The sequence below is a fragment of the Scardinius erythrophthalmus genome, assembly GCF_964197995.2.
Source record: "Scardinius erythrophthalmus genome assembly, chromosome: 2".
In the NCBI taxonomy this organism is placed as follows: domain Eukaryota; kingdom Metazoa; phylum Chordata; class Actinopteri; order Cypriniformes; family Leuciscidae; genus Scardinius; species Scardinius erythrophthalmus.
In genome coordinates this window covers 6,411,940-6,437,195 of record NC_138222.1, presented here as the reverse complement: position 1 = coordinate 6,437,195, position 25,256 = coordinate 6,411,940, and the positions used below count along the sequence as shown (strand labels likewise).

At 37.9% G+C, this 25,256-nt stretch overlaps 2 protein-coding genes across 23 annotated transcripts in view; one reads left to right on the top strand and one right to left on the bottom strand.

Annotated features, from left to right (window-relative positions):
- Nucleotides 1-10,396, bottom strand: part of mical2a (microtubule associated monooxygenase, calponin and LIM domain containing 2a) — an 83,931-nt gene extending 73,535 nt beyond the window's left edge. For all 21 annotated transcript variants that reach the window (XR_014029639.1, XR_014029640.1, XR_014029641.1 and 18 more), the window contains exon 1: nucleotides 10,132-10,396. The gene's annotated coding sequence lies outside the window, so the exon portion shown is untranslated. The remainder of the gene's footprint in view (nucleotides 1-10,131) is intronic.
- Nucleotides 29-23,918, top strand: dkk3a (dickkopf WNT signaling pathway inhibitor 3a). 2 transcript variants are annotated; one of them, XM_081358842.1, is made up of 8 exons: nucleotides 29-147; nucleotides 245-476; nucleotides 15,523-15,648; nucleotides 15,875-15,958; nucleotides 18,115-18,207; nucleotides 20,746-20,890; nucleotides 22,500-22,656; nucleotides 23,053-23,918. In XM_081358842.1, exons 2-8 carry the CDS (start codon nucleotides 447-449, stop codon nucleotides 23,138-23,140), a joined length of 723 nt encoding a protein of 240 aa, XP_081214968.1. In that variant the 5' UTR covers nucleotides 29-147; nucleotides 245-446; the 3' UTR covers nucleotides 23,141-23,918. The 2 variants fall into 2 exon arrangements, with proteins under 2 accessions (XP_081214968.1, XP_081214967.1); XM_081358841.1 differs by lacking the exons at nucleotides 29-147; nucleotides 245-476 and adding an exon at nucleotides 14,306-14,644.
- Nucleotides 23,919-25,256: the final 1,338 nt, after the last annotated feature.

Below are 25,256 nucleotides of genomic sequence, written 5' to 3'. Positions count from 1 at the left end.
TTTATAAGTTCCCCATGTGGGTCATTTGGGAGGTCTTTTTTTTTTTTTTTTGGTTTGATTAGTTGGTTTGATTACTGTTAAGTTTGGTTCTGTTCAGTTGACCCTCTTTATTGGCCCAGACCTGACTTTATTTTGTTCAGTTTTCAGGTAATTTAATTTAACTTTTTTGTTTGGCATTTAATAAATAATTTTCTTTGTTTGGAAATCCTGCATTCTTTGCCCTTGACTGCTTGGTCCCTCACAGGCTCTGAGGATCAACTTGCATTACAGCAGGGCAGAAATAGTGAGGCAAAAGAATCGGGGCTCAGAATAGACAGCTCTCGTGTTCCAGGAGAAAAGAAAAACACATGGCCATGCAGATCAAGCGCTACCTGTTACAGGACACCTGAAGCCCACTGTGGCTCCTCACTGAGCCCCGGAGACCAGTAGATGTCAGGATACCTCTGATGCCGACCCAATCATACAGATCGACAGAAGTGAGTGTTTTTGCACATTCTTGTAAATGAGGGATCCAATTTCACTGTCCGATACCTTAGGACAGGGGTTTCCAAACTTTTTGTAAACTTTTTTTAAATATGTACTTGAAGCACCCCTTGAGATTTTAAGTCCATATTTCAATATTTTAACAACACGTTCGTATATGTATTCACGGTTCTCTTACGTTGGTTAATGGTCACATGACATGTGCACAAATAAAAATATTTAATCTTTTTTTTTTTTCAGTAAATGTAATATTTAGATTTTGTTTTGTTTTTTTAAATAATTTAAAGGGTTCATTCACCCAAAAATGAAAAATCTGTCACATTTGTATCACATAACCAGCTCCATTTTCAGATGTAGTAAACTTGTTTGGTAGCTCACCTTGTATGTTGGGTACGAGTTCTACACGAATCACGATAAAATGGCGCTGATTTCATTAAAAAATATCTTCATTTGTGTTCTTACGGGTTTGGAAAGACATGAGGGTGAATAATAACAGAATTTAAATTTTTGGGTGAACTATCCCTTTAAATACAGAGGGCTGCACAACTTAACAAAAAATGATATTGCTATTGTTTTGTCGCATATGGCAATTTTAATACGACATTTCATCTCGCTGCTGCTGAAACCAACTCTAGACCTCTTTCAGGGTATTTATTATTAGTAACTCTAATTAAAAAAGACATAAATAAAGACAAATATATTACAGTTGTAAATTATAATTGTACTATAAAATAAAATAAAAATGATAAATTCTTCACTTTGAAAAGTTCAAACCCTCAAGCTATTAACATTTCAAATCCCCAAGTTTTTATTTTGGAGGAATACTGGTGAATTTCTGTAAACTTCTGTCCACAGAAATGTTGGAAATAATACAATTTATGCTAAATGATGTGTAAATAAAGCACACATTGCATTTCAAAAAATGCACATTACATTCACAGCCCAGATGAGAAGCAGCATTTTAATGTGAACCGTGCAACTTAATCACTAAGCTATATTGCAAATTCTATTTTATTTTGATAAATTGTGCAGCCCCATGATTTTACATTCAGTTTAATTAATTATTAGCTTGTCATCAACTAGCGAACAATGTTTGAGTGACAGGTGATAGTAGTGGAGAACAAAAACCTTAGGATAAACCAGACTCAGTCTCTATTTAAATGAGCACAATAGATAATATTTAATAAAATATATTTCAAATTTGAATACTAAAATAGAATTCTGTAGAAAACATTGAAGTGATTAAGACTAGGAACATGTAAGTAAATAGGCAATCAACAGACAGTTAGCCAGATAAAATTAGTATTGATGGTTTTGTGTATCATTCATGTTGTTGCAGAGAGTCAAAAGCTTTTGTAATTGTCAGTTCCTCTACATGTCATGCTCTCCGAACATATGTATCTGCTTATTAATGAGACTTTTTGAATAGAGTCTTGCACATAATCACCCACCTGGAAGACCTTTCCAAAAGCGCTGAACAGGAAACATGGACTCATGGAAAAGGTGGAAAAGGAAAGTTCACAGGTCTAATGTAAAACGCGGCTCCAGCTGACGTCTGTGTGCTACATGTCATGTTTAAAGATCCAGTTGCCACGGAGACCCTAAATATTTTGTTGAGCGTGATGTATTAAAACAATTTATTGTGCTAGTTGATGATGATCTCATAAAGCACTGTTTTTATTTTAATATGATGGCTGCAGTTTAGAAACCGTTTACAAACTCCCTGAGCAGCAAACTTGTGTTTAAATCAAGCTTTGTTGAAAACCACTAATTACAAACTGAGACAGAGCTACCAGCAAATGCACTTTCAATCCAACACTGAGAGGACATGCAACAGAACACCTTCAATGGCTCATGAAACACCAAAAAACCACATACATGCCAACAGTTTTAACTTTTTTCAGTTTTAATGTTGCTAAATGGATGCTAAAGTGGTTGTTAGGACTTTGCCAGGTGATTTCTTACTGGCTCCTTTCTGGTCCCTAGATATGCCTCAGATGCCTCCTTCAATGTGGGATTCTAATTGATTGCTTAGAAAAGTAATACCACAACTCTCTCAACAAGCCGTATTTTTCAAGCTTTATAGACCTTATGCGCCAGAGAAACGAGGGCGCCGCCATCTTTAGAATATTGTCTTTGAACTTCCGTTTTTGCGGTCGCTCTGTATATTTCTATGGCGCTGCTGTCCAGGAGTAATCAGCTTTTGAAGTGGATTTACTTACTGTAAAGTTAACGAAAGTTATCATGAGGATTGTAATGTTTAAAGCAGATGTCTTAAACGTACAATATGTAATTTTTTTCGCCGCTAGGGGTCACTAACTTCTTTACAATAACAAAGGCGTAGATTGATGACGCAACATTTGCTAAGAATTATGGATCTTGTCGTCAACGTCAAACCGACCGATCTAATAATGTTTATGGATGACTGAATACATCAATGTGTTTATCATGACTGTGATATGAAGCAGTTCGGGATTGCTAAGAGACAGCTATCAGTTCCACAGCTATCAGTACTCGCGGCGCAAGTCCCGCGGATATAAAAGGAAAATATGGACATTTCATTCTACCGAACTACACGCAAGTGCAGAATTACAACTCACAGGTCAGTTTATTAGACAAATTAAACTTGTGAGGTAACGCAGCGCTGTTTCACTTGGTCTAACATTACACTATCACACTAAACTGCATTTGAATGTGTTGAAATGTATGTGTTAGTTTGTCTGTATGAGACTAGCAGTAAGCTAGATCAACATTAGAATAACATACAGATCATATTCTAACATTTTATCATTGTTGAACTATATAACATTGATTAGTTTTATGTAAATGTGCTCACCTGTTTAATAAAGTACATGTAGGAGCGGTCGAAGTCTCGGACGTGGAGCTCTCTTTATTTACTGTCTATGGGAGCTCTCGGCATCTCGAAAACACCGCGCTGATATTGATTCTCGTTTTAGTTCTCATTTTTTATCCAAAGTCTGCTTGCCATGGTCCGTAATGTTTGAACGAAACAACAACAGCGTGCAGATAGACATTATGAACTACACAGTTGTCCACATCTGTCGCCTTGGTTACTATCAGAGGGCTCTGGTTACTATGGCAGTACGAGCGGAAACCAGGAACAACGCGGATATGATGCTGTTGACGGCGACAAAACGGAAATAAAGAAACGGTACATGTCTTCGAATTAAATTACAAATTTCTCCTGGTTTGAAAGTTGTTGGAAACAGTCGGGATAATGTAAGTACGCAACTAAAAAAATATATATAACAAAGATATAGTGATTTTTGCTATTTTTAAAGCAAAAAATTACATATTGTACCTTTAACAAATGTCAGTAGACCGGGAAGATTTTAAAACGAGCCATTCATTCATAAATGCGCAAGATCGCTGTGAAAATACAGACCGGAAGTCAAAAGACAACGAGCGCAGTGCTGAAAAGGGGCGGGCTACATAAGGTCTCCACTATAGGGCTGTTGAAGGCTTGATTCTGATTGGCTGACGAACATTCTAAAGTGTGCAATTGTTTTTCAGGAAATGCACAGTTAAAGTAGTTCCAGGCAGGTTTTGACCGCATTACAGTTCCATATCACTTCGCCAAATGATTTCAGGTATAGTGTCTCAAGCCTCCCTTACTAGCTCTAAAACGATGTTTTGGAATTAGCGATGGATGAGATGCATAAGAAATTAGTCTGACACACAAGAACATTTTAAGGACAACAATCAGACAAATGTCTTGAAATAAAACATGAGCAATGTCTTGAGGTGTAGCAAATGCAGAGCTGGCCTATAGTCGGAGAACCCCTTCAAAAACAAGCCAAACATTGTATGCAATGCGACTGAAATTACTGTATCTCTGTTATATTTACAATGTTATCTCATATTCTCTCTTAATAGTGTATTTATATGCGTTCTATCTATAACTAGTGATAAAGCCGATAACCGATATATTGGCCGATAAATCTAAATCCAAATTTTTATATAATTTTTGAGAGCCTGATTACAAAGTTAAGATTACAAGTAGCCTAGTTTGAACCAGTAAGTTTTAATTTTAATACATTTTACACTCCTATGGCCAACTTTCCTTACCAAAAAAAAAAAGAAAAAATTCTAATCATATTTCAAGCAATTCAAAACCATCATGGCGAACAGTGAGCATCTGAATTGTCTCGGCTTAAGGAAATAATCCATTACTTATTGGCTTTAAAATACCCGCCAAATCTTCTTATCGGACCAATGACGATAATATTAAATATGAACGTGTAGGCTATCGGCCGATGTCGATAAGGTGGCCGATATATCGTGCATTAACCAGAACTATTGTTACAATCACGACTGAAAACAAAAACAGCGTTCAGTCTTGTTCCCTCAGATAAAATGAAATGATACTACAATTGCCAGTAGGTGGCGGCAAATCATTGTCTTAACTTAACGAGTTAGTCATTGAATCATTCAGTCAAACAATTTGGTCAAAACGGCTGATTCTTTCAGGGACAAAGCAGAAGTGAGTGAGTAGTTAAGTCATTCATTAGAACGATTCGTTCAAAAATGTGGATTCATTTTAGCCTGGATGCCAGCCGACCTTAGCCCCGCCCACAAAAAATTTAGGTCGGGAAGTTTGGACTTGATCCGTTGAGGAGCTATTATGCCTGAACAAAAATTGTTCGGACAAAATTGTTCGGACCAATCAAATTGTCAGGGCGGGCTTTATGCGATGATGGACAGATGATCAACAGTATGAATGAATCATCCACGTCACCGAAGAGCGCTTGGGTTGAATTTGTTTACAACAAAGATGACTGCCGCTGGAGAATTGAGATTTCACGAGTTCACACTTACAAATAAGTCAGATAGAATAAATGCATATTTGGCGTGCTGTCCGAGGAGAGGCTCCGGGCTCGGTATTCGGCCCGAACCCAAAGTTCTCCCCCCGTATTCGGAAGAACAAGCTGAGAGTGAGTGGAGGGATGCTGAAAACTGTCAAGGAATGTTAGGTGAGTTGACAGAGTTAATAAATATATGCTTCATCTCATGCTGATAGGGTAGACCTGGTAATTGTTTGATGACAAGTTGATTGGATTATTTGAACGTGCTCCTCCCGAACTTTGTTTATAAAACATTATGTGTAGATTCCGCCATCGCGTCTGTTATAGAATATATCGACCGTGATCAAGGCATTTGTCGATCGGAAACATGAATGAAAAACATACGTCACTGACTCCGTTGCTCTGATTGGTTGTAGGTCTATCCAATTGAACGCAGAGGCATTTTCTTTCCTGGTTTGGTTGAAACACACCCCATAATCACAGCTCAATGGAGCAGTATCAGACTCACATTCTGACTAGAATCTGAGTATGACGACGTTAGGCTAGATTCATTCAGTAACAAAACTGAAACTGTGTTGCTCGGACATGTGCAATGCCTCTACTGTTTGGAACTATTTTCGTTGGCAAAATAGAGGAAAAACAGACAATATTGTGTCGAATATGTAAGTCAACTAATAGCCTATTAACTTATTGTTGTATAAAATCAATATCACATTTGCAAACATGCTGATATTTGGGTAAATAGCACTTTTGTTTGTGTGATATTGCTTATAAATATTAAAAACAAGAATTTATATGTTAACTTTTGCATCATAAAAAAGTTTTTGGAAGCATTTTTATTCATTTTGGTGGCAATTTTGACGGCAAGAGCTGGGCTCTTTTTCGAGTGCAAGCGGAGGCCTGTTCCGTTGCAAGTCCCGCTTTAAAGTCAAACGGGCGAAACATAACAAAGGCGCCGCTACTGGATAACTAAAGCGAACTAACAGTAGTAAGTATTAGTCAATTATTCCTTACATCCTTGTCAATTATTCCGTCCATTATTAATGTCTGTAGCACAAATGTCACAGGACAAACACACTAAAGTTTAATACGTAGTTTAGGGGTTTGTTTAAATCACTAACGATATGGTATTAAAAATATAACAGGTAGAAAGTGCAAAACAAGGTTCACCAACTGCCTCTTTTTTTTAACACACCAAATAAGGGGACATCATTGGCCAGTGTTTAAACATAGTATAAAAACTAATTTATAAGTATAACAGATTCCCAATATAAAGATATACGTACAACATGATTGGTTTCATGTCTTGCCAAAAAAGCGTTCTTTCCACACTATTTTCATGCTTATATCAACATGGCAAAGCCCCTCAGTAAAAATTCCTTATTTAACAGTAACACATGGACTAACTTCTGAGGGTGTTGGAGGACATAGTGTCCAGGACACACACCTGGCAGAGTGAGCTTGTCAGTGTCTGATCTAGGAGATATCTTCAGTGGATTCAGCACTGCTGCTCTACAGTGGCCAAACGCACTGACCGTTATTGAGGAAATTCCACCCAACCGGACAGAAAGGTGGTTTAAATAAAATGTGATGAATGTTCGTCTGTCTCACTGTCTGTTGAATGCTCTGTGGACTGTAATAGGAATGCACTTCTGTTGAGGGGATTTCAATGCGTTTGTAACAGAGCTGTAATCATATCATTCATACGATATGCTGGTTAATTTTGTGGGCGTGCAAAAACATGAATCTGGTACTTACAGATTGAATTCCTCTGACTGACGGAATAACTTTTTTATGGCATGATTAACTGCATTGTTTTTATTTAAAAAAAAAAAAAACTGCTTTTTTATTAAAGGAGAACTCCGGTCAATTTTAACATTGAGCTCATTTATTTGTACATTTGGAGTGCTGTCAATACAGAGAACAACGACAAAAATCGGTGTTGCCTACACCGAGTTATTCTATTTTTAAAATTTGCACCCTGTTGACTTCAATGGGGCAAGTACTAAACCTGCTTTTAGCCTCTTAACATCCTTGATGTGTCATTACAAGTGCACAGAAAATGTGAGTGATTCTGTTTTCGGTTGAAGTCCAAAGTAGTCGATTGCCGAGTTCACGCGCATAGGTTTAGTTACCTATGATCACGCGCGTGAACTCGGCAATCGACTACTTTGGACTTCAACCGAAAACAGGATGTAAACACAGGTATTTGCGCTGGCTTAAATAACAAATTTTTTTTTTTACATATCTTTCACATCTACTGCAGTCAGATTCACTCGTGTTCACTCTGAAGGAATCACTCACATTTTCTGTGCACTTGTAATGACACATCAAGGATGTTAAGAGGCTAAAAGCAGGTTTAGTACTTGCCCCATTGAAGTCAACAGGGTGCAAATTTTAAAAATAGAATAACTCGGTGTAGGCAACACCAATTTTTGTCGTTGATCTCTGTATTGACAGCACTCCAAATGTACAAATAAATGAGCTCAATGTTAAAATTGACCAGGTTTAGTTACCTATGATCACGCGCGTGAACTCGGCAATCGACTACTTTGGACTTCAACCGAAAACAGGATGTAAACACAGGTATTTGCGCTGGCTTAAATAACATAATTTTTATACATATCTTTCACATCTACTGCAGTCAGATTCACTCATGTTCACTCTGAAGGAATCACTCACATTTTCTGTGCACTTGTAATGACACATCAAGGATGTTAACAGGCTAAAAGAAGGTTTAGTACTTGCCCCATTGAAGTCAACAGGGTGCAAATTTTAAAAAGAGGATAACACGGTGTAGGCAACACCAATTTTTGTCGTTGATCTCTGTATTGACAGCACTCCAAATGAACAAATAAATGAGCTCAATGTTAAAATTGACCGGAGTTCTCCTTTAAGAAGTGAATCATCTTGTGAGGTATGACATACATTTACTGCTCATCCACAGAGGAAGTTGACACTGTTTGTTTTGGCGAGTGAATCACAAAACTCACAGGGCTTTACCAGAGTTAAACTGCATGGACACTTTACTTGAAGTCTATTTATAAAGCATCATAAAGATAATCTTATATAGCCTAATAGACATTGTGATGATGCATTGTTGTTTCATAAACAACTGTAACTAGTGCCACAAGTTAAGATACATCAATACTATTTATGGTTAAATCTTTAAACGGTATGTCAAATTTATAAATGTCAAATCTTAAAACTAAAGGTTTTTCAATTGTTCTTTGTTATTGAGATGACTATGGATCAGAAGAACGTCAATATTTAGCTTGATTGTCATCTCCAAAAAGCAAACTTCAGGTTGAGCGTAAACAATTCTGCGTTTAAAGTCCAAAAGGTAAAAATGTGTCCAATATCCAAAGGGTGCATGTACCGCTTTCCAATATTCACTGTCTCTGGATTATATTACTTAAAGTCTCATTGAGATCAAGAAAAGTGTGAGATCAAGAAAAGTGTGTGAAAATCAAGTGGTGTGAAATCTCCTAAACTTCACACAAGTTCAAGTGCAGGTTACTGAACGAGCCTCTGGTTCCTTGAAGAAACATTAAAAGGAGTATTATCTTTCTCACACTGAGAACAACCAATCATTCATATCTCTCTCTCTCTCTCTCTCTCTCTCTCTCTCTCTCTCTCTCTCTCTCTCTCTCTCTCTCTCTCTCTCTCTCTCTCTCTCTCTCTCTCTCTCTCTCTCTCTCTCTCTCTGAGACAGAGCAAACCACAGTTGCATTTTAAATCAAAAGATGAGACTTAAAAGGAGAAGGTCCAAAACAAAAGGTGAAATGAATATGCATATAAAATGACAAAAGCACACTGCTTAGTCATATTTGTCTGGTTGTCTTTGCATTAGAGTTGCAATGGCATCTGCAAACAAATGATGCTTCACCTTTTAATTTTGTAATTAAAACCAACTAGCACCAATTTTAGTGGATGCCTTAAGAAAACTACTGACATGTTCTACTAACATTTGCCAAAAAGTATGTCGTAATTTATAAACAATATTGTTTAGACAATATTATTTTAGAATTTAAACTAATTTTATTATTTTAAGTGTGGCTTATACCTTTGGTGTCACTGTACTTCATCTCTCTGAGTTGCAGAGATTTCAAAGAATAACCAATTTGTGTTCCCCAAAGATTAAAACAACCACTTTTTAAGTGTGAAGAACATATATAAGATATAAAGACCCTTCTTTTTCCACTGTAAATAAAGTTTTGTGCTATAAAAAGGTTCAGGATGTTAAAGGTTCTTCATAGATGCGAATAGGCTAAAGAAGCTTTATCTTTAAGTACCCTAGCTAGAACTGCACCCTTAATAACAATTCGTTTGATTTTTAAATAACAATGAAAAGAATGCCATATAAAACAGGTCAGACAGACGTTTAAAAAGCAGCTTCCTCTCTAAATGGAGATCACTAAACTATTCTACTTAAGCCTACTGGAACTGAATAAACTGAAAATATGTATTAGATCACGAGAGCTAATCTTTCATAAAGAATGAGACAGGCTATAGTTTGCTTCGTCAAGTTAACTAATCAATAAATGAACCAGACGTATTGACTCCGACTTGTTGTGGCGGCACAGTTTCATAATATTTATAAACTAAAAACGTTTTACAAAAACGCTGTAATATCTAACGTTAGGCTAAATCGCTTTCTGCCGGTGAAATTGAACCGAAACAACCTGTCATTAGAACTCAATAGATAGTGATAGGATTAGGATACTATACTCAGAGGAAGAGCGATTCAGCAAGACTGTTCACAAAATACAGGCTTACATATACTAAAAATAAGTATTTAAAATAAGTAATAGGCACCTACTTTTCATTATTAGTCCGTGTGGGATTGAAGGCACAGGTACAGTACAGCGGTTCCGTGTGACTGACAGTCAGTCAGAAGTGAGAGGCAGTGAAGCGCGCGCGCGTGTTGATCTGTTGAGTGACTCTAGCTGGAGGCGTGTGTGTGTGTGTGATCCGCAATCAGACCTTCTCTTTCACAAGACACAAAATATACTGGCTATCATCCACAGTTAGAGGCTCACTGACGTTTGAGGAAGGTTTTATTGGCTGTGTGTGTATTTTATAGTGGAGGCAGAACCTCAAATGAAGTGTGTTCGTTCAATTTGAAATCACTAACGTTACAACTCTAAATCACTTGCTGACATAAACCAGCGATAACGAATGAGAGGACAGGTATTTCACTCGAACTATAGGCTTCCAGAATAATGCAATGAGTTCATTCTTTTTCATCATACATTCATTTAAGGACCCAGAGGTGAACCATGAACGAGAATCATTGATATAATCTATCGTTATCTGTAAACTGAACACTTATTCAGTGTATAAGTGTATATTGTATAGTGTATATTGAAATAAATCTTTCAAATGATGCAGTGAAGTTTCATGGACGCTGGTCAGTATTGGGCTATGGAACTAAATCCAACTAGACAATGGCGCCACTACGTGGATCAAACATGCAATATGCCATTCAGGAGTTAAAAGCAACAGCTGATTGTTTGTGGATATTTAGGGATATTATTATATCCATATATGATAGATATTTTGTGCTATTTTGAGTCAGATCTGTGTCTGAATGATTCGTTTACTAATCTGACTGATTCAGTTATCCAGTTCAGATCACTGCCCACGTTAATTGCCACTACTGTTTCATCTCCTAAACACATTAAAGGTAGGCTAGGCAATTATTTCCATAAACACTTTTTGTTATTTTGGTTGGAACTCTCTTCACATCCTGATAGCAGGGTCACTCCTGGGATTCAGTAATATTTCAGCCCCCAGACTTTTTACCAAATTAAATATTAAAAGCTTTCCTCAATGCTTTGTGTCCATTATAATGAATAAATAAATAAAAAATTGCATTAAAATAATTTTTACTCATAAAATAGTGTCTTATTTCTATTGGAAACTAAGCATTTTGTCAGGTCCCTGAGGTACTTCACTGAATTTGTACTTAGAAAATATTTAATAAAATGTACACAGTGTCAAAAAATTTTTATTTGTGATATTTAAAAGATATTTACTAAAAAAACAGACTATAAAGTGATGTCCCTCAGTCTGAACTCAACCCCGTCACACCAACTAATCTCCGCCTGTAATATTTTAGGCTCCACTCATATGAGACATCTTTTACCAGAAATGACATCATTCAGGTCTTTTTAACAGTGTTGCATAAGATGGTAAGTAGTATCATACTTTTTATTAATATTTTTGCGGCCTATTATAGTCAAGGGAGGGTACTGTCAAGCTTAACAACTCATCATCACATAAATTTTAAGATGGAAAATTATTATTTTTCTAAATTTTATTTTAATCCATAAGTATACAATGTACTTTGCTGCCATATATGACCTACCCTCCTACACTACAAGAGGAGCAGTGGCCATTTTGTGCAGAAAACCTCAACCCCGTCACACTCAACCCTGTCACATAGCTGTATATTTCTCATTGTTTCGGGGTTGGAAACTTGTGACAGGGTTGAGTTTTTCACTTAATTTATGGATAATTTTAATAAAAAAATATTTAAAATAGTCATGTTTCAGTAAAGATATACTTACCAAATTCATGACAACTCATAATTTTGTTATAAATAGAATATTTGATGTAATGTGTCCACTTAAACACTGACAAGGGCATCTTATCTCAGAAGTGGCAGCCACATCAGCAGAAGAAAGACAGTGTTATGCATGCAGATATGTTGATCCAGAAAGAAAGGCACAATATGGGAAAGAAATCTTTTTTTTAAATATAGAAAATTGAAGGCAATGCCTCCCATTCAAACCGGTTACAGTCTTCAACCCCGTCACACTATTCTCAACCAAAAAATAGGAAGGCAATTCAAAATTAAGGCATTTCTTGCTGATTACCACCTGACATGTTAAGGGCTAACACAATACAATTGTGGCTTTAGTTAAACAACTAAATTTACAATATTTTTTATAAAAATAAAGAGACCACAAACACACAATTGGTCTATTTTTAACTTTAGTCCCAATTTATTTATTTTTAAGTATCATAAATGTTACATTTGTAGTTATTAAATTGTTATGAGGGACACATGAGCAGTATGTAGATGTTTGTTTTATAGCAAGTCTTGTGTAAAATCCTCTTTAAACCAAGTCCATTTTGTCCGTTACGGTGTTGTGAATAAAAGGTGTTTAAATCTGAAAAACACTTAAATTAATATGAGGTCTTAAATGCCTGATTTTTTGGAGGTTTAATATGTGCCTAATGATGTGGGTTATTTAGAAAATGATTTATATGTAGTTAAAAAAAATAAAAATAAATCCAAGTTGAAATATTATTGAATCTCAGGAATGACCCAGCAATCAATAATAGAAGTGGTTTAATTATTAAAAAGTGTACTTACATCGGTGGAAGTCTCAAGACCAAAACATTTCCATCCAATCATTGCATTTGGTCCGAATGCAATGATAGGATGTCCTACCTGCCTGTCAACATATGTATTTCCATACCTCCATAAGGCTATGTAAAGACCACCTTTTACAGTTCCTCCTGTCCTGAACCAAAACAATAAGTTTATGCTGTGTTCACGCCTTTGTAACCATAATTTCAAGATGGCAACCCGTGACGTTACCCGTTGCTGTTCACGTCCTCAGACTCGGATTTATGAGTTTCTCTGGCAACACACTATCAATTTCAAAATGAATCTGCAGCCGCCAGGTGGTACAAATGTTATGTGCTTTGAGACATAGGTAATTTAACACCGTTTCTCATGAGGCTTTGCAGAATCTGCTCTGGCTGCGCGCGTTCATGTGTTTTAGACGAGGCGTGGCTTTGGAGACGCTCTGAAGGGAAGGTGGGATCTAATCATAGACAGTAAAAGAAATGGACACAGCGACCCCATTGGATTCAACGGAGAAAAGTGAAGTCAATTAGAAGCACTCACTTCCTGATGGCTGAGCGTACTGCGCAGACTCAAACTGAGCTTGACGACGCAGATGTGACGTGAGCAACCCGTCTGTCTTCTAGTAGCTATGCAGAGAGAAATCTGAATCATTACCTTCCGAAACTTGCAGAGACGGAGAGTGTGAGTAGGAGCTGTCCATGAGCTAGGAGCAGGAGCAACTTTTGCTAAGTATTCTGATTAATTATTTTGTCATTTTGCCTCCACGTCCCCCCGATTGCGCGCGAGTTTCTCCTCCTTTCCATACGGTAATCTCTCTACTGTGCGACAGAGAGTCGCGTGGTTATGACGCAATCGTTAGCCTATTTTTACAAAAACTGTTTATACAGGGCCATAACGTAAGATACAAGGTAATGGAGCTTTTTATACATGTTCGTGTTTCTTTAGAAATAAATAATGGACAAATGGAGTCTTTAAACGCCTCAGATGTAAAGTTATTCACTGTCAAAGTGAATGTCAAAGTCAAAATGAATGGGAGTCAATGGAATGCTAACAGCAGGTGATGTCTGCTAATCAATGGCGGCCTCCGGAAAAGCTTCAGTTTCCGGCCGATAGATTACCCCCTTGGATCTAATGCTTTCAAAGCTAGCTTGCTAATGCTAGCCTCTCTGAAATTCCCTACCCTACCGTTATTTAGGAATTGAAAGCACTTTATAGCCTACAACCTCATGAATAAAAAATATGTTAGTGAGAACCAAAAACAGAACTAAACTGAAAAACTACCTAGTTGTTTATGCACTATGGTGGGGTTTTTAATTCATTCCAGAGACTCAAGTTTTCACTAAAAAGTGAAAACGCTGAATTTGTTTTATTCGATTATTTTAGACCTCTTGTTAATGTCACCTGATAAAGACGAGATTAAGTTTTATGTTTAGTGTAAATCAGGTAAATGCAAATAAAAACAGAATAAAAAAAAGAAAAATAGAATAAAAAAAAAGTCAAATAACTAAAATATGTAATTGTGCATCACAGTTGATTTGCTTATGAGGAATGCGCGCGCAGTCGCATTGAATGCCTGAATATGCAGATATATGTGGGTATAGCCAGAGATACAGGAGGATTGTGTGTTTGTGGACGTGCATCGCATCGCACAGCTGAAGCTCCTCTGATCACACACACACATAGCCTATTGTACAGCTCCTCTGATCACACACAAACAGCTCCTCTGATCACACACACTCATAGCATCAGCCGCGCGGTCAACATGTTTCTGCTCGGATTCAGCCTGTGCCTGGGCATCGTCCATGGAATCGTCCCCGAAATATCCAAAACAGACATGGACATCATTGCAAACATGGAGACAAATGTAGTGCAAGGACAGTCGACACTGAGCGATGTGTCCAGAGATGTGGAGGACACGCAGCAGAAGCTGGAGGACGCGCTGCATCAGGTCTCTGCTTTAAATACAATACAGCCTATTCATAAGCGTAGATTTGGATAATCATTTGAGCTTCTGTCATAAATAATAGCTTAGTTTTGATATCACTGGTTATGACACATGCCAAATCAGAACGGACTTTTCCTAAAGAATCATTGATCACATCTTAATTGATATTTGATCGTGTTGTGTTCTTCTTTACAGACATAATCACATATTTGAAAGTGTCATGAACTGACCAGTATTGCATTATGATAAATTTTCATAATCTACAGATACACAGATTTCATAAACTATTTAATGTGAACCATATTGTTCGGTGGTGTTCTTCAAAGATCCCGCAAATGTGCCATTTATCATCAACCTGATATTAAAGAACTGATGACAGATTAAGTTGAAAAGTGGATATCGGTAATTCATATTGGTTAAATTGATTATCGGTCTATCTTATAGGCCTTTTACCTCTTTACTGGAAAATGTATATAGTCAGGTCTGTATGTGGTTCATGTGGTAAGATTTTAACTAATTGGTTTTGTTCAAGTCAAAACGCGTATTTATTATTACTGAATAAACATAAAGTAGCTACCCACTATAAGGAAAAATCATCATCATAAAATCTGACATTATAATGAATTATATGATTTTAAAGTATGATTTTAGTTTTCCTTCTTGTTACGCTCAGCTCTTTGTGAGTGCAATCTATATAAGATTATTTTTTAACATTTTTTAACCAGTAATATAAATGGCTAAAAAAGCCATGCAAATCAGTGAAAGTGATTTTTAAGAGCCAGTTCAAGTAGAAATAGCTCATAAGTAATTGCACAGTTTGATTTATTGCAGAGTTTTCGAATAAGAGCTTATTTTATTCTCTCTCTCTCTCTCTCCCTCAGATGGACAATGAGACCGCAAAATCAAGCCTCCATCCACACAACGTCTCTTCAAACCTCCAAAATTACAGCAGTATTGAAATCATAGCTGGGAATCAATCTAATTATATCGCTGAGAGAATCAATATGGTAGGTGAAGAGCTTTAGTACGATTCAGTAATGCAGTTTAAATGCAGTCAGTCACTTTCCAGACCTGATTCTGACTGCTCAAATCATTTGGCATAATGACAACTTAAAAGTAATTGAGTTGTTCTAGATGTGCTATTTCTCTAGGCTAGATGTACCATCATTCTATGTGTGTATCATGTTTTAAATGCATGATAAACTAAATGCACATCTGTCTTTTTACTCCCAGACAACAGAAAATCCAGCTGAAGACACCAACACCTCAACAACCATGCGGCCAGGAGATAAAGAGAACAGCACTGATCATGATCACGTAAGCCGTCTCTCTGTCTAGTTGTGTCTGAGAAACTATTGTACACATTTTCTCTGAGACATCAGGAAGAATAGTGTTCAGGAAGAGGAATACTCTTCCTCGGCGTTTCATTTCCCGTCTGACTGAAACGAGTCTGGATTTATTGACCTGGGCTTTTAGATGACAGGGTTCTGGATCCGAGGCGACAGTTCAGCTGATAATCGACGGATCTCGTCTGAGGCTTTCCGGATCCATTTGACATTTCAGATCTAGCCTACTCATTCCAGGCGTCCAGGGAGGTCATACAAAGAAAGTGAATGCTGAATAATTGAGAGTGTATTTCCCTACAGGTCTGCTTTTAGGCAGTATAACCAGTATAAATCCATTGAGCAATGGAAAAAATACTGGAAATTTTCTGCCCCTGATCTGTTTGTTTCATTATCTGACTGGCACACTGCTAGAGACGGAAAGCTGTCTTTCAGAAGTTGACCGCAAATGTGGGACGTGCTCGATGTTAAAAAGTGTTATTAAGCACAATAAGCAGTTGAAAATAACTCAATGCGGTGCTCACACGACTGACACACAGCGTAAGCGTGCGCACAGAAAGCCACGTCTCTCAGAATACGGTCGTGAATTCAGTTCTGCTATTGCTAATTTAACGTTTAAATATGTAATTTTGGTGATCAAAGATGAGTTTCAAGGGATGAAATGATTGACTACAGGGGGACACATTTCAAGGGCTCCGCCAGTAGAGGGCACTTGTGCAGCGTAAACAATGACGTACAGCCGAGTGAATGAGACGAAGGAAGTTAGCGAGGGAAGGGCATCAAAATGGACTTAGGCCCTGTCCCAAATGGCACACTCCGGACTTGTGGACTTCCTCAGAGTCCACACTTTGGTGAAGTCATGTAGTGCAGACCTATAGGGCCCTTGGCGCAAGTCCACGAGGGCGCATTGAGAGGTATTTTTGGGACAGACTCAATCGTCACGCCGGAAATAACGGCCTGGTTGTTGTTGGACAGGAGAAATCACATTTTTGCGCTCCGACGTCTTATCTGCATGTCAACTACACAGCCTAATTTTACAGTTCTATATTTTGATATTGTGCATATCACCTGGGAATTAGACAATAGATATATCATGCTTATTTAAATGATGTATACAGTTGTACATAATAATACACATTTGAACTAAGATTACAATTTTAAAACATAATTTAAACATAATTTCAATTAGTAGTTTCAATATTCATACTGTGTAAATATATGACTCAGTAAAGCCATTCGGATCTATTTATTTAATGAATCATAATGCGATCGTATTATTAAACACGCTATTATTATGTTTGAGACATCAACCACTGGTCGATGACCATAATGTTTGTATAAACTGTAGGTAACAACTGGTAAAATGTACATTTAGGTCATAAAAACCGTAATATTTTCTTCTCAGACTTATGTCAACAATTATCCGTGAGCGAAATCTCCTCCCATCCGTTGTCTGATTGGCCTTTCGCAAGGATTCCTGGGTAGTTAAAGTGCGTGAAGCCTGCTTCTATGCGGGCTCCGTGGAAGACCGCTTGAAGGGTACAAAGGGGGCGCTGCTGAGCACACTTCAGAGCGGTAAAGTGCTGAATGGGACGGCCTACGGACTTGTAGACTCAGCGAGCACGCGCAATTCAGGTCCACGAGACCGAAAGTCCGCATGAAGTGCGCCATTTGGGACAGGGCCTTAAACGCAGTTATTCTTTACAAAATATTTGCCATTTGCTAGTCAGTTATGGGTGGTTAAGGGGGAGGGACATTTGTTCTAGACAGCATTTGATTGGACAAAAATCTGTGTAGTGCAGGATGAGTCATCGATATTTTTGGTCAGTTTTTCCAGATGAGACTGTGCATTTCAAATGCATATATTTGCAAAATAAATATCACAATTCATTACAAGAAACACATTTAATTAATTAGACTAAAAGCAACAATTAAGGTCCTTAAGTATAATTTGTAATCATATAATTGCAGTGGTTGTATTTAATAAGTTTAATATATGTATTTCTTCTAAAGTTAATGGAAGGTATGACTTTTTCCTCTGTTCAATATTTATTAATAATGTGGACTATGTGTTTGAAGTTCGAAGTGTTCCTTCTTGATGGTTTTGAATGCTTTTCTTGTGTCTCTCAGGAGTGTGTCATTGATGAAGACTGTGAGAAGGGCCGGTACTGTCTCTACGAGACACACAGCTCAAAGTGTCTGCCCTGCAAACAGCTTGATGCGGTAAGAGGTTTCAAATTTCACAGACCAGGCACACTGCAAGGTTCGCTTAACCTCCAGTATTATCCAGAATAAAAGATTCTCTAGTGTGCTTAGTGCATGCTAGGTGTTCAGCCTAGTCCCTAGTTATTTCCATTTGGTGCATTTGGTTTTCTACACAAAGATTGTACCTTATAATGTGGCTTTCCAACAATATGATGCAACTGAGCCTGCATTGTGACTGCATTGCAGCACGAGTGCACCTGGAATCTGATATGCTGGAGCGTTCCTCCTTTGGGTTTCACATCAAAGTGCACAGATTGCTAAATATGAGCATCTCCGGCCCCACATAGGACACCGAGTTCACCTCGAGGCACGGGAAGTAGGGTAGCCAACTAAGCAGAATACAGATGTGCATTACTCTTAAAGGATACTGTTGAAGCAGATTGTAACTAAACAAAACTGTGTGTGCTTGTTAGAAAGCCTTGTAGATCTGCTTTACTGAAATTTAAATTGATCTCATTAATTGGAAGCACAGTGATTAGCATTAGTGTTTTTCAATAATGGATGAATGAAGGGAATCTGTAAGGAATCAGAATCATTACACTTGTTGAACAATTCTCCTCATTCCTACCCAGAATCCCTTAGAAATCACATAGCAACACTATGCTTTAAGTCCCCCCGTGGTCAATAATTGTATCCCTTAAAACTCATCTTTGATCACCAAAATTACATATTTAAATGTTGTTTGTTTCTTTGAATATTAAGTGGTTCTATGAATATGCAAATGAGCCCCGCCTCCACTCACTCACTCCAGCTCAGAGCCATAGAGAGAAAGAGTTGCGACACTCTTTGATGTCGCCGCTATGGCTGTCACGTGGTTCATGTAAGCCCCAATAGTTCTAAAACATACGCTGGCTGTCATGCTCTTCTATGGGACAGACAGCAGCGATTGCATTATTGAACGGTAAATATAAAATAAAACACACCCCAAGTACTTTTTCAGCTGTTATTGCATTTTGTTAATGTCAGTTTTGCATTTGGAGATAAGTTTTAGGCTATATTGAGGGAAAAGCTTAGTGTTCATGTTCGCATGGGCAGTAGCACTGGCTGCTTTAGCGGCTCTAACTTAACTTTTCCATATCATTCATCTGATGATGGACGTCTCATGATATTTATTTTAGCACAACTGGGCTGTATTAGGCTATTGATTCCCGTGATTTTGCTTATAAATTTTGACTCAGCCATTAGCCTACCTTCGTGATCACGCAGAGGTCTGCCGTGGCGGTCCGTTCAGAGTTCGCTTAAGCTAGCTCACTTCTTCTGATGAAAGTGGCCACCCCAGGACCACAACGTGGAACATTATCATGTTAAGACTAAGAATATTATTTTAATATTAATCCATACACATTATCAAAACTATAACAGATTAAAAACGAATTTAAGCATTGCTGATACAAATGAAGGTTTTCAAATAAACTATTTTTATTAAACAATGACAGACAACAAAAATGTGTGCTTGTGTGAACAAGAAAAGCAAAAACCAGGGGCAGGTGATCCATGAAACAGACAGGACTGGTGATGGCCATAACAATCCTAGAGGTCCAGCATTGTTCTCACAAGCCGCTTCACTCAAGACAATAAAACATAATGAAAAGTTAGTATATCCCAAAAAATTAAATTAAATAAAAGTTGCTATAAAGGTGGCAGCGATTCATTACCGAACTCTTAACTGACGAAGTCGCGCTAGCTAGCTAAGTTAGCAGGCAGTGCTTGAAAATTGGTTGAAACAACTAACATAAAATATAAATAATTACGCTGTGCATGTACAAATGAAGACCAGTATAAGCATCGCAAAGGGCCTCTGATACAAAATAGACAGTTGACAAATCAAAAGAGGTCGATATTTCAACAACTTAACTCTGGAACAACTCGACGCGCAGCAATGTAAGTGAATGGGGTCCAACGCCAAAATGACAGTGTTTAGAACTATTCCGCTCTTCAAATCCCGGAAGTGGGCGGTTAAAAGCGCCGCCATTATTTACAACGGAGGTCTATGGGAGTGTCGCAACTCTTTCTCTTTATGGCTCTGCTCCAGCTCAGAGATCCACTCGTTGACCTGATTGGTTACAAGCTAGTTTGTGTCGTCAGAAACACCAGCGATTACAAACCGTGTTTTTGAGACTGTCTTTGGTTCACAGCAGTTTTAAGGAGAAAATACTCAGCAATGGTGTTTACTTATGAATTTACACATGATTTGCATATTAAAAACACCACATAGACATATAAACAACATTAAAAGCTGGATTTTCATCACGGGGGGGGGGGGGGGGGGGCTTTAAATGCACTGTTTAGATATTAGGAACTGTTCATATTAGTATTAGTAGTGATATGTGGAGATGCATTGCTGCAGGACGACCTGTGCGTTGATGTGCTGAGAGAAGGAATCGTGTTTGATTTGATTAAAACATATGCTGAAATGTAAGTGTAACATGAACCAAAGAAGTGGCTCAAAGAGTGAATAGCTGTCTCAAGGCACTCTATGTACGTTATCCCCCTCAGACGTGCACCAAAGATGAGGAATGCTGTGCGGGACAGCTGTGTGTGTGGGGTCAGTGTGCGAGGAACAGCTCAAAGGGAGACGCAGGAACCATCTGTCAGTACCAAAGAGACTGCAAGGAGGAGTTCTGCTGTGCCTTCCATAAAGGTAGGAGCATCTAGCATCACAGGAGCGTCATATTATCTGTTCAATATTTTGGTTGGCATATGCTGACACTGCTTGATAGTGATGTGTTGTTCATGAATGACTCTGAGTTTTTGAACAAATCTTTTAAAGGGGTCATAAACTGGCTTTTTTAATTGTTTTATATTGTTGTCTGAAGTCAACTTATGATGTTCGCTTGGTTTTTACATTCAAAAACATCAAAATGAATAAGTATAGGCTGTTTTCTACCCTGGTTTTGAGCCTAGCTCCTAAAACGCTCGGTTTTTATGGGCGTGCCGCATTGAAGACTTGGAAGTTAACGCCCACTGCTATGATTGGATAACAGTTTTGCATATTATGAGTTTCATTTAATGCGCAAATCGGGGGGCGTGGCTAAACAGGCAGTGTTGAAGTAGGCGTTGCTCTTCTTCTGCGGAGACGGGGTTTGAAACCCTTTGACGTCACTTTGAAAAACCTGTCGTTCGCTGCGCCTGGTGTCAATAAAAGATTTTATTGGACTAACAAGAAGTTTTCATTTCTGAAACTTACACGATATTCTTATAGTATGACCTCTCTTATATGTCAAAAGCTCAAGGAAAATTTGATTTCTCAGTTCATCACCCCTTTAAGTGAATGAATCACTCTCATTCACTTAGGCTGTGTCCGAAATCGCATACTCTCTTGAGTAGGTACTTACTTTGAATAAGTATGTACTTTGTGACTGCTAAAAAAGTGTTCTATATAGTATAAATGCATGTAGTATGAATGTAATCTGGATTCGCCATGTTGTCATTATCATGTGACCAACCAGCGTCAGCTGTGTCGCTTCACCGCCATTCACAAATCCTCTCCCGTGGCATCATGGGATAGTAAAGTGTCCATCGTACACACTTCAGAATCTTGTCGGAGGTAGTATCATCCCGGTACTTTTTGCCTACACTTTTACAAGTACTGTGAATTCAGACATACTACTTTTGTTGGATTACATCTACTAGATTACATCGGATTACATCTATGGACATGCTACTCTTGTCCGAATTACATTCATACTATATAGAACATATTTCTTTAGTAGTCACAAAGTAAATACTGTTTTTCACCTACTATATAGTAGAGAAGTATGCGATTTTGGATGCAGCCTTACTCATATTTCTCCCTCCCATTTAAAGATCCATTTTGAAGTGTGTGACCTCTGGTGGCTTCTCATGCCTGTAAGTGCTTTAGCACAAACCAATAGTATTCAAGAGTGTGTCGTGAAGGAGCATTTCATTGGGTTGGATCTGCTAAATGAATACACCAAAGCTTTGCTGAATCACTCATCTCTTTTGCATTAGCAAAGTTTCTGATCGACTTTTGCAATACAATAGATCTACGTTTTTGTGAGGAAAACACTTGGTATAGATGATTTGTAGATGCACAAATTTTAATAAAGGATAATAAGGCTTGTTGCAATGACTATCATGACACATAAGACTCTAATTTGTCACCACCTACTGGCGTAAATATGTAACACCACTGAACGAATCAGTATGACTCTTTTTGGTGAACGGAATTCACTAAGATGAATCATTTCCAGCATTGATTCATAACTACTATTGTATTCATTTTTCAGCCTTGCTATTCCCAGTGTGCAGCTCTAAGCCAATAGAACGCGAGCGCTGCATCATTTCAGCCAATCACCTGATGGAGCTGCTGTCATGGGATCTGCAGGGGGAGAATCCTCAAGAGCACTGCCCATGTGCCGGTGACCTGCAGTGCCAACATCTGGGGTAAGAAGCCCTGAAGGCCGTCTCATTCTGAACAATATAGTATATATTATTATTCATACACTACCAGTGGAAAGTTTTTGAAAGAAGTCTCACCAAGGCTGCAAGTATTTGATTAAAAATACAGTTAAAACACTAATATTGTGAAATATTATTACAATTGAAAAGAACTGTTTTCTATTTCAATATATGTGAAAATGTAATTTATTCCTGTGATGCAAAGCTGTATTTTCAGCATCATTACTCCAGTATTCAGTGTCACATGATCCTTCAGAAATCATTCAAATATGCTGGTGTGTTGCTAAAGAAACAGTGTGATATTTATGTGGAAACCGTGATGCACTAACATTCACAAGTTATGAAATTGGTCATAAACGTTGTTTTTGCCGTCTTTATCAGACGAGGCGCTCTGTGCCTGAAGAGCCAGAACTCCAGCGAGGAGGACCTCACTGACACCCTCTACTCTGAGATCGACTACCTCGTCTAGTGAGCCTGACGGATGAAGACAAGCTGCCGAAACAGACATGAACGCTTCATCATCACTCCAAAGCTTTGTAGCAAACGCCTTCCCTTTAATCACCCAAACTTACAGGCTCTGAATCTCTGAAGGCCTGAATCTAAAAGAGCGTTCACACTGACATTGATTTGAACGCCCGGATGTCATTCAGTGCGAATGAGAGTTGGTGATTTGAGGTGACCCGAGTGTAGATGCAAAGTTGGGGGCGTCAAGTGACACTTTAATAATCGAGTGAGGCAAGATGATTCATGCACTTTATGTTCGATTGGAGTTTCAAAGCTATGACCAGTTAAGCAGACCGTAACATTTGGGCATCAACCAGATCTAGTTCGTCAAATCAGTGTGTCAGTGTGAACAGCCCTCAAGTGTTGAAGCTCAACTGTGGGTTTTTAGCATGGGAAGGAAGCACACATTATTAATGTAAAGTACTAATGCTTCAATAATATGTATGGCAGAGAAAATATGAGGACAGCTCTGACGTGATCAATCCATATAAGTGTCGTGTAGTAGCTAAAGTGACGCACCCATACAACAAACCTCATGTAATCTCCCCAGGCAATAAATACAAAACATGCTCCAGAAAATAAAAAGTTGAGAAAACACGTGTTGCTTCTATCTTTTCACATTCAGTGTATAACCTGAACCAATGAGGGTTTGAACTAAAATGGTTCTCTTTATTTAATTGGTCCACTTGTATGTTATAATTAAATTTCTTAATAAAGGTGACACCATATTTATACCCTTCTGCAAAATTTCGTAGGTGAAATCATAATTTTAATGGGAATCCACACAAATTTCGTGTGAGAGCGAAAGATTTCCCCATGCAGATTTCACTGGTTCACGTTGGTCAGGCGAACTCGCCACGTTGACCAGCTTGGTTTGAACGAAACTTCTTTGCGTCATACATCTCTACACTATTGACTTGCCCGCAAAATGTGGCTAATGTGACCTCAGCTTAAGGCCCCAAAATACAAGTCAAGCAAAAAGGAAATTGTTTTGTAAGTTCGAAATTGCTTGCCAAAGCAAACTTTCTAGAAAGTTCACTCCGGCTGGTAAAAACCTTCGAACTAGCATTGGCTCATGGCGATGATGTAATAGGTGGGTGTGGCTCTGAGGCTCCGCCTTCTTTGACATGGAAAAGTTCTCCGGTTCATTTCTTGTGTTGAGTCCGTCGAGGTGATGATGAGCCATTTCTGAAGTTTACTTTAAATAATAGACAATCTTTTGAAAGTTATGTATTTTATATAATTACTACTAGTATAATTGCTAACACTTTATAATAAGTACACAGGAATAAAGTACTTACAAATCAGTTGCAAACTATTATAGTTAATTCATAGTTCATAGATTGTAGTCTCTACATTGTTAATATATGAATAGGTTATATACAAATAGTGAGCTCTTCATTTGTTGTCACTGCAATTAACAATTATTGTTTAATTAGCGCATATGTAAAGAGTTAGATCATGTTTTTTATGCGTCTCACTTTAGATTAGGTCACAAAAAATTGGAAATTAAGAAATGAGAAGCTACACACTCCATCAATTAGGGTTAGAAGAACTGTTGCCAAACATATAATATGCTAGAAACATAATAATCACTGCAATAATGATCCAATCATAGACTCTTACGCATTTGCCTACTTAAATCCAAACAGCGACTCTTTTTTTGGCCGGGTAGTGAATTATGATGTCAATACTGTACGTTTTTGTGCCTATGCAAATGTAATCATTGTATGTGTGGTAGAAAAACAACAACATACAGATACAACACACAAATACACGTCGTTAATATACATCAGTTAGTTAGGGGAGAGAATCATAGACGCCGATTTATGTACGCCGTCTGTCCTGATTTCTTCAAGGGGAGGGTAAATGTATGTTTTTTTTCCAGATATTTCAATCTAATAGACAAAATAAGCTCACGCAATGTGTACGTGACCGGAGACGACGGCTTTAGTTTCAGCTCTGAAGTCGCAAGACCAGCCGAACACTGAGTGTGTGTTAGAAATCAGGAAGGTGGGAGAACATTGTGCTTGGTATGTTTTTTCATCTTCAAACCAAACTTGAGTCTTCAAAGTTTAAAT

What these genes read in the sequence shown, in the direction of transcription:
- dkk3a (XM_081358841.1), top strand. Translation starts at nt 14,459, where the DNA reads ATGTTTCTGCTCGGATTCAGCCTGTGCCTGGGCATCGTCCATGGAATC. An exon ending in ACAGCACTGATCATGATCAC is followed by an intron (nt 15,959 to 18,114) that starts GTAAGCCGTCTC and finishes TGTGTCTCTCAG; the next exon opens with GAGTGTGTCATTGATGAAGA. An exon ending in CTGCAGTGCCAACATCTGGG is followed by an intron (nt 22,657 to 23,052) that starts GTAAGAAGCCCT and finishes CGTCTTTATCAG; the next exon opens with ACGAGGCGCTCTGTGCCTGA.